The sequence below is a fragment of the Camelus bactrianus genome, chromosome 27 (assembly GCF_048773025.1).
Source record: "Camelus bactrianus isolate YW-2024 breed Bactrian camel chromosome 27, ASM4877302v1, whole genome shotgun sequence".
In the NCBI taxonomy this organism is placed as follows: Eukaryota; Metazoa; Chordata; class Mammalia; order Artiodactyla; family Camelidae; genus Camelus; species Camelus bactrianus.
Genome location: NC_133565.1, coordinates 25,243,165 through 25,256,343, shown reverse-complemented (window position 1 = coordinate 25,256,343; position 13,179 = coordinate 25,243,165). Strand labels below are relative to the sequence as shown.

The 13,179-nt window shown below is 54.5% G+C and overlaps 1 protein-coding gene across 1 annotated transcript; it reads left to right on the top strand.

Moving 5' to 3' along the window:
• The first annotated feature begins 928 nt into the window (after nucleotides 1-928).
• HAPLN3 (hyaluronan and proteoglycan link protein 3) lies at nucleotides 929-13,104 on the top strand. Its single transcript, XM_010955057.3, has 5 exons — nucleotides 929-1,739; nucleotides 6,589-6,771; nucleotides 8,335-8,703; nucleotides 11,100-11,402; nucleotides 12,125-13,104. Exons 2-5 carry the CDS (start codon nucleotides 6,648-6,650, stop codon nucleotides 12,409-12,411), a joined length of 1,083 nt encoding a protein of 360 aa, XP_010953359.1. The 5' UTR covers nucleotides 929-1,739; nucleotides 6,589-6,647; the 3' UTR covers nucleotides 12,412-13,104.
• Nucleotides 13,105-13,179: the final 75 nt, after the last annotated feature.

The window sequence follows — 13,179 nt, the reverse complement described above, 5'->3', positions numbered from 1 at the left end:
CCTCACTCCTGACCCCTTCTGTCCTTGGCTCCTCTCCCTGGGCAGCCTCCTCCATTTCCACAGATTTCACCATCACCTCCATGGATTTACTTTTTTATTCCTGACTGCAGTCCAGAGAGCCGGCTCTGAGATTCCCCCTGCTGGCCAGACCTGCCACTGGTTGGGATGTTAAACTTGCTTCTCTGTAACACAATTGACCTCCCCTGCTGCCCATCCCTCTCCCTACACGTGTGGCTGTCAGCACTGGGACCTATTGACCACCCCCCCCCCCCCACCAGGAGTCTAGTCTTCTTTCTGTTCCTGGTTTAAATATAGTGGAGGATTAGGAGCACAAGGCTTCAAATCAGATGACCTGAGTTCAAATCCTGACTTTCAGTGACTTGGGGCAATTGACTTAAATCTCTCTAGGTCTCAGTTCCCTATCAGTAAAATGCAATTAATAGGACAGACTCCATGGCGTTGGGACTAATGGGGAGAAGGTATATAATTCTGATGCAAAGCCTGGCCCATCAAAGGCCTCAAAAATTTTGATCATTGTTGTCAGAAAAGCTTGTGTGAGTTTCCTGATTGGAACTCGTGTCCTGTTTATCCCCCGCTCCAATCCATCCTGCACCCGGGGCTCAGACAGGTCTCTCTTCCTTTTGGAGGAACCTTCATTGGCTCCCTTTGCCCATCAAGCTGGCATTCACTTTAGGTGCGATTTAGCCTTGTCCACTGCAGCTCTTTGTGCTGTGATTTGCTCCTGGCTGTGCGTGTGTAACACACACACACACACACACACACACACACACACACACACACACACACACACAGAGGCTGTCAAGGTATGTTTAGGAAGAGGCTCGGGGTTCAGTGACCACTTGGCCCATCTCCCAGCTAAGGCTGAAGGACCACCTTGGGCTTTGCTGCTGAGGATAAGACGGGGCTGTACAGGCCAGGCCTCCTGCTGGTCTGTCCAAACACAGGCATCCTGGGAGGCGGCTGCTGGATGGCTGTTAACAGATGTCAGGATTCTAAGGCAGGGTTCCACCCCTGCTGGAGGACCAGTCAGAAGCCTGAGGGTCCCTTCAGGCTGTTGGGAGCACCAGCCTGCTTCCTGGGCCCTGCCTTCCCCCAGGGCTACTCATTCAAGCCCCACCTACTGGGGCAGCATCCCTGTGCCTGACGCTAAGAGGCTGGCTGATGGTTTCATGACCTCCAAACTCAGGGGCAGGAGGGACGTCAGTGCCCCCTTGCCTTCTATGGGGGGACAGGCAGGCATACAGAATGCTCACCCCGCCCTCTCCTGAAGGTGGGGGGCAGCCATAGCCCGCCTGCAGTGTGGCGAGCGGCTCCTCCTGTTTAGTCCCATTGCTTTAGGTGAACCTAATGTGTTCTAATGAGATCCCCCCTCTACAAACTTTCCTCTGCCACCCTCCCTCACCTCCTTCCCGCAGATGTGACAGCCTCAACACCTGGACACTCCCTTCGCAGCTTAGCCAGCAGCTCCGCGGGTTGGGGGTGGTCTCCGGCCGAGACTGGAGACAACCCAAGTCTGTAGCACCTCCTCCCTTGGGGTCCAGCCCATGGGAGGGAAAGGGACGTGTGCGCCTTTAAGGGGCTGGCCCGGCGGGAGCACGGAAGTGTGTCCGCAGCCGTTTTCTTTCTGGCCATTCAAGATCCCCAGAGCCGCCTGCTTCCTTGAGCCCGGTCAGCCCGTAGCCCAGAGCGGCGAGCCGTCGAGGAGCCGCCTGGGGACGGTACGTGGCTCAGGGGTGGCCAGGCTCCTGGGGGCCTCCGTGGGCCGATTCCCCTTCCCGCTGTGGGTCTCCTGCAGGCCCCACGCCTCCGGGGGCAGGGTCTGGGGAAGCGGGCTAGAGGAGTGAGCTGGGCAACGCGGGGCTGGGGCGGGGCTGGGGCGGGGCTGGGTTGTGCTCGCCGACGGGGGGCGCCCCAGGCACAGGTGGGCTGAGAGCAGCGCGGGGCGCGGGCTGACTTGCGCGGGATCCTTCTGCGCAGACCCTTGTCGGCGAGGAAGAAATCCCGAGGGAAACCCGTGGCCCCCGAGACTACCGCCCGGGACTAGCCCGTTTCCCACGGGGAGCCACCGGGTCCCTTCCCGTCACATCCTGTCTCTCTTCCTGCACAGCGTGTCGCGTGCCCGGCTCTGCCTGGCTCGGATGCTCCGGGGGCCACAGGAACCCTGCGAGCGGCTGGGGATAACTCGTGAGGCAACATGCGGGCGGACCTGCGCCCCTGGCCTCTGCCGGCCGGCTCTGGCCATCCCAGGGCAAACGCCTGTCAGGTTCAGGCCTCAGGTCCACTGGGGTTCCTTCCTTAGGGACAGCAGACCAGAGGGCTAGGGAGGGAGGAGGGTAGAGCCCTGGGTGGGAAATGGGGTCCCTCAGGGAGGAATTTTGGGCTCTTGAGCAGCCAGAAGGGAAACAGTGCGGGGCACTTGGACCCAGCTCCTGTGACCCCGTCTGCACTGTGGTGTCCAGTGCTGACCTCTGGAGTGCCTTTGCCCTCTGCAGCAGGGGGAAGTGAATGAGAGGCGCACTGGCCCCTCTCCCGCGGCCCTGCTCGGGCCAGCAGGCTGGGAATGCTGGTAGGAAACACCTCCGGCTTCCACTTTCCGGGAACCGCAGTTTTCAAAGGCTCTAATAAGCCTTGCCCATCCAGGGGCACCGAAGTCAAATTCCTCTCGGGCAGCCGGGCTGGTGGAGACCTGGATGGCGATGCTGCCCTCTGCTGGTGTCTGGGAGACGTGTACTCCCCCATCGGACAGTCAGGATAGTCGGTGGAGCTCCAAATTCTTCCTACTCACTGTCCCATACTCAGGAACCAGGTGGATTTGGATAACACAGTATCCCTTCCTACCTGGATTCTCCAAACTCTCAACACCCAAACTCTCACCATCCCAGCTTAAGGATGCAATAGATTTGGCATGGGAGGGATACTGGTATAACAGGTATAGTTGCTTAACAGAACTTAGAAGTTTTTTGATAAAAGTAGGAACCAGCTGAAGAAGTTGCAAAGACATTTCCTCTGTGCTAAAAAAATGATTAAAGAAGATAACTTCACTCTGTGTCTAATTTTTAATTTTGATAAATCTAGTGTTTATTGAAATCCAATGCCCCCAAGGACCTACATCTTGAATGAGGAAGTACTTCCCCTGCTGGTGAAGGCTGCAAAGGACTGACTGATGGGATACGGGTACCAGTGTCAGCGGAGAGTTAATGGTGATGATGGTTTTTATTAGGATCACCCTTGCTTTTGTTAGTGCTCTGGTGAGAGTTGTATATGTTTTTGAGTAGTCTGCCTCATACTTGTTTTTCATCTAACCTTGTTGTTTTTTAATGCATGATTTTGCAAAAAATACACATTTTTTTCCAGGCATACAAATATTTTGTGGCAGAAATGCCTGCATTTGCTCAGCGTGGGGAAGCCATTTGTCACTGGGGAGCATCTGTACCGGATGAGCTGCTGCAAAGAGGCTGGAAACACTGCAGACAGAGGCTGGAGAGCCCGTCTACTCAAGGAGGAGGCTCTGGGTGCCCAGGGACAGGGTGGACCCTGGGACATCCAGCTCAGCACCAATAAGCCTCTCTGTCCTCATTCTACTTCCCTCCTGTTTCCAAACACGGAACCCCAAGGAAGGGAAGGGAAACTGACTCCTACGAGGGCCTGCTCTGTACTTTCTACATGTCACTTTCCTGAGTTTGCCATGGTGGTTCCAGGCGTTATTTAGAGCTGGAGCGGGTTCAAATCCTGGCTCTGCTTCTGCCTAGCTGGATGACCTCGGGCAGATAACTTAATCTTTCTGTGCCTTGATTTTCCCATCTTTAAAATGAGGATACCATTATGTCCCACCTCTAGGGTTTGTGGTGAGGATTAAATGAGACAGTGAGTGCTCATTAAACTCAGATGTTAGTATTCTGTTAATATTTTAATGCTGATCACAGCAACCCTGTTGGAGTGAGCTATTTGTTAGGCTGTGTGTGGCTATGCTACGTTCACAAAGACACTCAAGTGTGGTGGCTTAAATACACTAGGACTTGGTTTTTCTCTCATGACGCAGTGTAGGTGGAGGAGGTCCAGGGATGGTAGGGTGGCCCTGCCATTCATTCTGTAGTTTCCATCTCTGACTTTAAGGGGGCTGCTCTGGTTGCCAGCAGGGTCAGGGAAAGAAAACCAGGGGAATATCGCAGGTTGTTTTAGGTATAGGACCTGCATGTGGCATGTGTTCTCTCTGCTGCCAGCCAGTCCCGAGTCACATGGCCTCTCCCTGCTGCAAGGGAGGCTGGAAATACAGCCTTCAGCTGCCTGGTCATGCACCTGTCTAGAACTCGCTCACTCTGGGAGAAAAGTAGAACATATTGGTGAAAGATATGCCATGGTGAGTTTTATTATTGCCACTTCACAAATGAGGACTCCTGCTTGGAATCATGCAGCTAGTAAGTAGTGGAGATGAGATTTGAACCCAGAGCTTCCTGCCCCCACATTCTGTGTTAGCTTGTTTGTACTTGGGCTGCCCAGATTCAAGTCACCAAGAGGCTTTGTAGGTGTCACTTGGGGATTCCTCTTGGACAAAAGGCGAGGCTCACAGTATCCTTCTGAAATGCATGGCACAGAGGGCAAGCCTGGGCCTCAGTAGCTCTGCAAAGACATCTAAAGGAACAGTGGATTCTACCTGTCAGCTTCCTCCACGTCCACTCCTTCTCCAGCAAGAGCTCCTAACTGATTTGGAAACAAGAATGTTTTCTCCACAATCCCACCACCCTTACAGGCCGGTGCTTCGCTTGGCTTTGCTTTTCCCCTCCCTCCTTCTCTCCCTCTCCACTCCCTCCCTCTCTCCCCCTTTCTTTCTTTTTGCCGTTTCCCTCCCCCTCTTCTGGTTCCTACAACACAGGCATTTTTAGGGCCACATACTTACAGTCAGAGCAGAGTGGCAATTCTGTGTTCTGCTTTGTCTATTTTAAATTACACCCTAAGCATGTTCCACGTTGCTGCATGATAATCATAGTTATATGTCCAGATGCCTCCTGTCGACTCTGGTCTTGCTGCCCCCCAGTCCGCCTTCCACTCAGCCCCTGAGGGATGTTTCTCAGATGTAGATCTGATCCTGTGGCCCCCCTGCTTAAAACCATTACTGGCACTCCAGGGCCTGGGGGACAAAGGACACCCAGGGGCATCTAGACACTGGTCCTGTCAACCCCGCTCTCCTCCTCTCCCCTATATCAGCCAGGGCCTTGGTGGGAAGCAGAATTCACCCTAGATGTTTCCAATAAAGAGACTCTAGTGACAGTATCTAGAGAGGAGGTTTAGACAATGAGCTAGGGTGTCAGCGAGAGACAAGCAGGCCTCGAGAGGAAAAGGGAGGAAAGAGTGTTACAGAGCCCATGAGAGCAGGTGTGGAGGAGAGGAGCCGCCCGGCGGAGCTGTGGTCATGAGGGGACGTAGGCACAGCAGAAATGACTTCTCTCTCTCCCCTCCGGCCCAGCTCCTGTGTGTGCTTCCCATTGGCAGAATCCAACTGGAAGCCAGAGGGCCTGAGGGCCTGGGAGAAGTGACACACAGGGATCTGTGCAGGGCGGGGAAGGGCAGAGATGGACAACTTGTGGCACACCCGGCTCCCCCACCTGCACCTTTGCATTTGCTGCGCCCCCCTGCTGGGCAGCCCCTGCTGTCCTTTCCCACCTGGCTACCTCATGTGTCTTTAGTACTCTGTACCTTATCTTTGGACTCCCCACAGGACATCTCCTGCCTATGACTCTGCCCCCACCTGGACTGAGCGCCTCCAAGGTGTGACCTGGTCTTTTAATCATTGTGCGTGCTCAGTAAATGGTGATAAGCAGGGCAGGGATGAGGGGGAGGTGAGTGAGGCATAGCCTTGGGTACAGATTTAAGGGGGGAAGTGTGTGTGCCAAAAACTCAATAATCAAGATATACTATTTTGATGCAATATAAAAACAAATCAAATCAACAAACTACAGTCCATGGGCCAGCTGCCTATTTTATTTGAGTGTCCGTTAAAACTGGAAAAAAAAAACCCAGAAGTAGTCTAGCATGGTATTAAAAAAATTTTTTTTGAACTTGACCCAGGATAAGAAATAAATTTCACATCATGACCCACTTCCACCTCATTCCCACAGATGTTTCTGGACTGAAACAAAAGCTTTGCAGTGCAGAACTCATCTTCACTAACCACGAATGCACCCTGGTATATTCTAGTCTGGTCTAGTCTCTTCGATGTCATTAAAAAATGCTGCTCACATCCTTTCCAATTCTATGCTGCAGTTTGAAAACTGTTGATACTGTCATACTGTCCTGTTCAATTTTCTCCACGGTCTTTTTGCTGCATCCTAACTACTGCTTAGGAATTGTTGGCTTGCTTGTCGCCCATCTTGCCTGCAGGGTGCAGTCCCCTGAGAGCAAGGACCTCATCTAGCTCGTCACCGCTGTCCTCTCAGCCTGGAGAACGGTGCCTGGTGCACAGAAGATGCTCTGCAATTTCCTGCGCGTGAATGAGTGGGTGCTGGAACCCAGGGGTGCCTGGCCCCCCGCCACAGGGCTTCTCTCACTGGCTTGTTTTTCTCCTCTTCCCAGTTTTCCCTGGGTTCCAGCCTTGCTCGGGACACCCTGGCGCTGCCACTGAGTGTGACGCCATGCACCTGCCACTCCCGGTCCTGCTGTTCCTGCTGTGCTGCGTCTCAGGACTGCCCTTCTACAATGGCTTCTACTACTCCAACAGTCCCAACGGCCGGAACCCAAGCAATGGCCACGGTGAAGGTTGGTGGCCTCTTGGGTCGGCTTTTTGCTTGGCCAGGTGACCAAAACCTCTCCTGGCCCCTGCTGTGATATGCAGGTTCCAGGCTGGGACGAGGGCCAGGGCATGAAGCCAGCAGCCCCTCTCCCATCTTGACCCGTGCAGTGAGTGGTCCAGCCTCATTTCTAAGATGAGCAGAAAAGGTAGTTCAGTTACTCTGTGTTTGCTGGCCCCTCAGACACGGACCCGAATACACTGGAGGATGATCACTTTTGCTTTTTATTCTTTCTCCAAAGTCCTGCCAATTTTTAAAAATCCAGCTTAAACATGACCTCCCCTGGTCTCCCCAGTGGAAAGGGGGCTAGGGGTTAGGAGAGATGTTTGAGTTTGAATCTCAGTTTTCCCACTTACTAGCTACGTGGCTTTGGGCAGGTGGACTTTTTAATCTGTGGTTGTCGTGCACCTACTATGCGCCAGGCACGCTTCTGGGTGCCTTACATTCATTACCTCATGTGATCCTCACAGAAACCCTGACACACGCAAGGGCTTGTTAGGTGTAGCCCTTTTCAGCATGAGACCCTCTGCAGGGAGCCTCCCTGTCTGTCTCCTGCTTAACGCCAATGCTACTCCCTGCCCTCACCCTGTGTGCTTCCAAGATCTCAAGTCCAGACCCAAGGTCACGAGACCATGAGGCCCCACAGGGGGTCCCAAGCTGGAGATGAGCCAGCCCTAGCCCATACACCTGCTTCCTGTGCTGCATGCTAGGCTCTGTGTTTCTTTGTACCCTGAGCCCTGACTGTAGTCTTCTCTAGAAGTCCTGGCCTCATCTCACCCGTGCTTCTTAGGTATTTGGGAAGAGTCATGGTGGACTGTTGGAGAGTGATGGGCAGACTGTGCCCTCCTGTGGCCAGTGTGTCAGGGAAGGAGACTCAGGGGGATCCGAGTCCTAGCTACCCGCCCGGCTGGAGGTGCTCTGGCTGCCTGCTGCACCAGTCCGCTTCTTGTGCATAACAAACCTACTGGCTTAGGGCCGCAGTCGTGTATTTCGCTTGTGATTCCATGGCTCAGCATTTTGGGCTGGGCTCCATTTCTTCAGCCTTGGCTGTGTCTGCGGTTGGTGGGCAGGTCAGCCAGGGGCTGGTTGGTCTAGGATGGCCTCAGCTGGGATGGCTTGTCTCCACTTTCTGTGTGTTCTCATCCTCCAGCGTATGTGAGTCCAGGCTTGTTCTCATGGTGGTTGGTAAAGTTCCAAGAGAAAGAGTGGCCTCAGTCGGGCCTGCTGGAGCCTTGGCTCAGGACGGGCACAATGGAATGGTCACTTCTGCCGCATTCATTTGATCAAAGCAAGTGGCGAGGCCAGCACGGATTCAAGGAGGAAGGGGCATAGAGTCACCTCTTGATGGAAGGAGATGTAAAGTCATATTGCAGAGTGCATGGATACAGGGAGACAGGCAGCATCGTGGCCCTTCTTGCAATCTACAACTCCTGAGCCTGGCAGGAGCTGGGCATGAGGGAGGGGGGTGGCCCTTGCAGGGGTACAGCTGTGCTGCAGCGGGTCCCCAGCTGCACCGCACCTCTCCCTGCAGGCCTCTTCAACGGAGTGAAGCTGGTGGTTGACACGCCTGAGGAGACCTTGTTTTCCCACCGAGGGGCCAATGTGACCCTCCCCTGCCACTACCACTACGAGCCAGACCTGCTCTCTCCGCGGCCCGTGCGCATCAAATGGTGGAAGCTGTCGGAGAATGGGGCCCTGGAGCAGGATGTGCTGGTGGCCATCGGGCTGAGGCACCGCTCCTTCGGAGACTACCAAGGCCGAGTGCATCTGCGGCAGGAGAGGGAGCGTGAAGTGTCGCTGGAGATCCGGGACCTGCGGCTGGAGGACTACGGCCGCTATCGCTGTGAGGTCATTGATGGGCTGGAGGATGAGAGCGGCCTGGTGGAGCTGGAGCTGCGGGGTGAGACCTGGACTGGGGCTGGGTCCTGGGGGCTGTGGGGAGGGGGCCCCGAGAAAGCATCTAGGCCTCTGTGCTTTGGGCAGATAAACATTTAACCCTCAGAACAACCCGAGGAGGAAGCTGCTATTATTCTCACCCCCATTGTACAGATGAGAAAACTGAGGCACAGAGAGCTCTAGTCACTTATCTAAGGTCACACAGCGCATAAATGGCAAAGGAGGGGTTTGACCCCAGGCAGTTAGGCTCCAGAATTCACTATGCTTTACTCCCTTTTGCTCACATCCTTTTCAGAGAGAGCGAGATAGGAGCTGATCACACAGCTGGAGTCAGAGCTGAGATTCAAGCAGGTCTGGCAGGCAACACACACCAGTGTGGCAGCCCAGAGTGAGTGATAGGGAGTGGTGGGGGCTGGGGCACACTTCTGAGCCCTTGTCCCTTCCGAAGGGAGCTGCCCTACTCAGGCCCAGCTGATGATGCCACACCAGAAGCAGGCCCAGTACAGCCAGATTTTCTGACTTGACAACAGAGGCTTATATGTTTATGTGAAATCTCTGGATCTTTATGTAGAAGTCTCCTAATTAAAAAACCCCATTGCTGTCCAAACCAGCTAGACCCCACAAGCCAGATCTTGTGTGTGGCCCCAGTTGCGATCTCTAAGTGACTTCTACCTTCTCTGTCCCTAGGATGAAGCTGTGTGTCCTTATAGCTCCCTACATGTTAGGGAGGCAGCTGGTCTGACTCCACATCCACCCCTTTCCAGTTGTGGCACCCTCCCCGGCCAGTGCCTCAGGCCCAGAGCTCCGGTCCCCTTGTGTGCAAAATGAGGGATAAGGGTATTTCCTCCTTCACCTCCTTCTGAGGGGATGAGGATAGAGTGTGGGTCAAGGGCCTGTCGGTCAATGGCAGACCTTTGCTGTCAGCACCCACCTTCCCTGTCCACATGGCTTAGGTGGTGGCCCAGAGCTGCCACATGCTTCGTCCCTGACATTGGGAATGTTGGGGGATGGGTGAGAGCCTGTGAGAGTCATTTGTCTGGGAACCGCAGGGGCACCCTAGAGAAACAAGAAGCCCTCACTCCATTCCCGGGCCTAGAAAGGCAAGAATTTGAGACAGAATCAGGCATGAAATAAGCCTTCAGCAGACACATGAGGAGGTTGTGTGCTGATCCTTGGGCCCCATGGGCCTCTCTGCCCCCTCAGCCTGGCTCTACCCAGGTGCCTGGCTTCCTGCCTCCAGTGAAGTTGGGAGTGTGGGGCCCAGGATGTTCTCAGGCCTCCCCGGCCACAGGAAAGAGTGTCCAAGGACTCCAGGCCCTGCTTCTGAACAACACTAGTCCCAGGCACTGGGGACACCCCTTCTCCTTAAGATTTCATCTGATTTGGGAGATACTGAATCGCGGGTGTTTAAAAAACCTTTTTATTATGGTAAAACTTCAAACATGAATGATGACTTTTGAGGGAGCCTGTGGCCCCTACCAGCCCCTGGCACCTGCCCAAGACCTCCCTGACCTTGAGCCTCCTTTATTAAGACCTTTTACCATCCCTCCTCTTCCCCTGAAAATCATCTGTCACACGTGGGAGGTTTCTTGCGTTCTCCTAAGAGGCTTCCCCATTAATGTTAGCGTTGATATAGATGATCAGGTCTCAGCCACTGAGAGGGAGAGCCAGAGCCCAGGGGTGCGCTGTCTCCTGTAGACGGCAGCACCTCCTTGCCGGTGTCTTAGTTCAGGCTGCTGTAACAAAATACCACAGCCTGAGTGACTTATAAACCACAGAGTTTCATTTCTCACAGTTTTGGAGGATGGATGTCTGAGATCAGAGTGCCAGCATGGTCAGGTGAGGGCCCTCTGCCAGCTCTAAGATTTCTTTTTATGTCCTCATAAAATGGAAAATGCTGGGTGTGTGTGGGTCTCTGGGGTCTCTTTTATAAGGGCACTAACCCCATTTATGAGAGCTGCACCCTCATGACCTAATCACCTCCCAAAGGTCCAACCTCCTAATACCATCACATTGGGCATTAGGATTTAAACATACGAGTTTGGGGGAACCCATTAGACCACAGCACTGGGGTTCCTGCAACAGCAGTGTGAATTAGGTACTATTCCCATTCTGCAGTTGAGGATATTTGTTGGCTCATTAATCCATTACCTTAACAAGCTAATAGTTCTCTGAGTACTGCTGTGCACCCAGGCTAGTCCTGGGAGGGAGGTGTAAAGCAGATATAGACGCTGCCTTGGACTTGACACTGGACAGGAGGTGACAGGTGTGCAGAGCTTCTCTGAAGGACTGTGTGTGTATGTGTGTGTGTTGGGAAGAGCATCTGTCCCAGTGGAGGTGGGTCTCCAACCAGCGGGGCCCCTGCCCACCCATTCAAGCCCCTCCTTCCTCCCTCCCCAGGTGTGGTCTTTCCTTACCAGCACCCCCACGGGCGCTACCAGTTCAACTTCCATGAGGCCCAGCAGGCCTGCGAGGAACAGGATGCAGTGGTGGCCTCCTTTGAGCAGCTATTCCGGGCCTGGGAGGAGGGCCTGGACTGGTGCAACGCAGGCTGGCTGCAGGATGCCTCGGTGCAGTACCCCATCACACAGGCCCGACACCCCTGCGGTGGCCCGGGCCTGGCACCGGGCGTGCGCAGCTACGGCCCGCGCCACCGCCGCCTGCACCGCTATGATGTGTTCTGCTTTGCTGCTGCCCTCAAGGGTGAGTGGAATGGCCGCACATAAGCCTACAGGTGGGAGGGCAGTATCTGGGGAGATTTCAGACCTCTCTGCCCCCCTGCTGGCACCTTTACCTGGAGGTCTGGAGCACCTGTGGACGTTAAAGCCACGTCTAGCTGAGTTTTGAGGGTTTTGCTGCTGTTGCATCACACCAATCGTTGGTTTGGTCATTCATCAAACATTTCCTGAATGCCTACTATGTGCTGGGGCCAAGACTGAGCTCTGGACATCATAGGTAAATTAAATACAGCCTGTCCTCAGAAAATAGCTTATTTCATGAGAAGATGAATAAAAACAAAAATTGTTCAGTGCTATATCCCAAGCACTTAGAAAAGTGCCTGGCACATAGTAGGTGCTCAAGAAATGACTGAGTGGATGAGAGAGACTCTGACTGGTCCAGCAGAGGTGGAGTGCCCACACAGGGTGCAATTAGGGAAAGCTGGGGCAGAGCACAGTGGTGACTGGAGGGACCCTAGCTCCATGGCAGGTAGGATGGAACTCTCAGAGGGGATGAGGACTGAGCAGTTAGCTCCCAAAATTATCCACTGCAGATGCCTACAGCCTGGGGGCTCCCTCAGCTTAGATAGCTGTCAGGTCTTTGGGAGCTTGTTGGTGAGGTCTGGATGGGCTAGCATTGCTCCAGGCCCTGTTGTCCTCTCTGGCTGTCCCCACCCCTGCCCAGCCCTCACACCCCACGTCCTACAGGGCAGGTGTACTACCTGGAGCACCCTGAGAAGCTGACACTGGCAGAGGCAAAGGAAGCCTGCCAGGAAGATGGTGCCCAGATCGCCAAGGTGGGTCAGCTCTTTGCTGCCTGGAAGTTCCGTGGCCTGGACCGCTGCGATGCTGGCTGGCTGGCGGATGGCAGCGCCCGCTACCCTGTGGCTCACCCACGTCCCCACTGTGGGTCCCTGGAGCCTGGTATCCGCAACTTCGGTTTCCCAGACCCACAAAGCCGCAAGTATGGTGTCTACTGCTACCTCCCACGCTAGCCCCTGGGCCCCAGCCCTGGACCCACCCCTGCCCCTCCTTTGCAGGCTGTATTTATTGAGCAGTTCATTTTCCCTTGCAGGTTGGGGCAATTTTCATTTTGTTTTTATATTTTGCAACTTAAAGGTTTTTTAAAATACCATCTTTTGGTAAATCCAACAGATCCCCAATCCCCCCTCTACTCAGGTAAACACCCCAAGGCCCTCCCTCTCCAGGAGTCCCCCTGCCCCTCTCCTCTGGGCCACGTGAGCTTCATAGGCTCACAGAGGCTCAGTGCCTGTGAGCCAGTGAGTCCAGCCCCTCTTCCTGCTGGGTAGCCGCTGGCGCCCAGAGCTGGCAGTGACACAAGGGGCCAGGGCACGGTGGCCCTGGGGGAGGGAGAGGGCGAGGGCACCCAGGGGGCCTCTGGAGCTGGGCTTTGGGCCTTGCAGTCTCCTGCCCCATCGTGCTTCTCACGAAGCAGCTGGCCCAAATCGGCATGGCTGAGGAGCTAGGGCTGGAAGCCGGCCCCTGGGCTTCTGTGTGAGATCCTAGGGAAGAGAGACATTTCCCTCGCCTTTTTTCCTTTTATCTTGGTTCCAAAGAATCTGTAGTTTGTTCTTATGTTTCCCTTTTCTGGAGAGGGAGGGTGTTCTCAGGTTGTGTGTAACTTTTTTGGACAATAAATGGTGCTGTGACCCCTTTCTCCATCCCCAGCCCCCTCTGTGTCTCACTCTCTGTCCTCAGGGCCCAGCTCCCTGCCCAGTGGGCACGGAGGGCCAGCTCTGTCC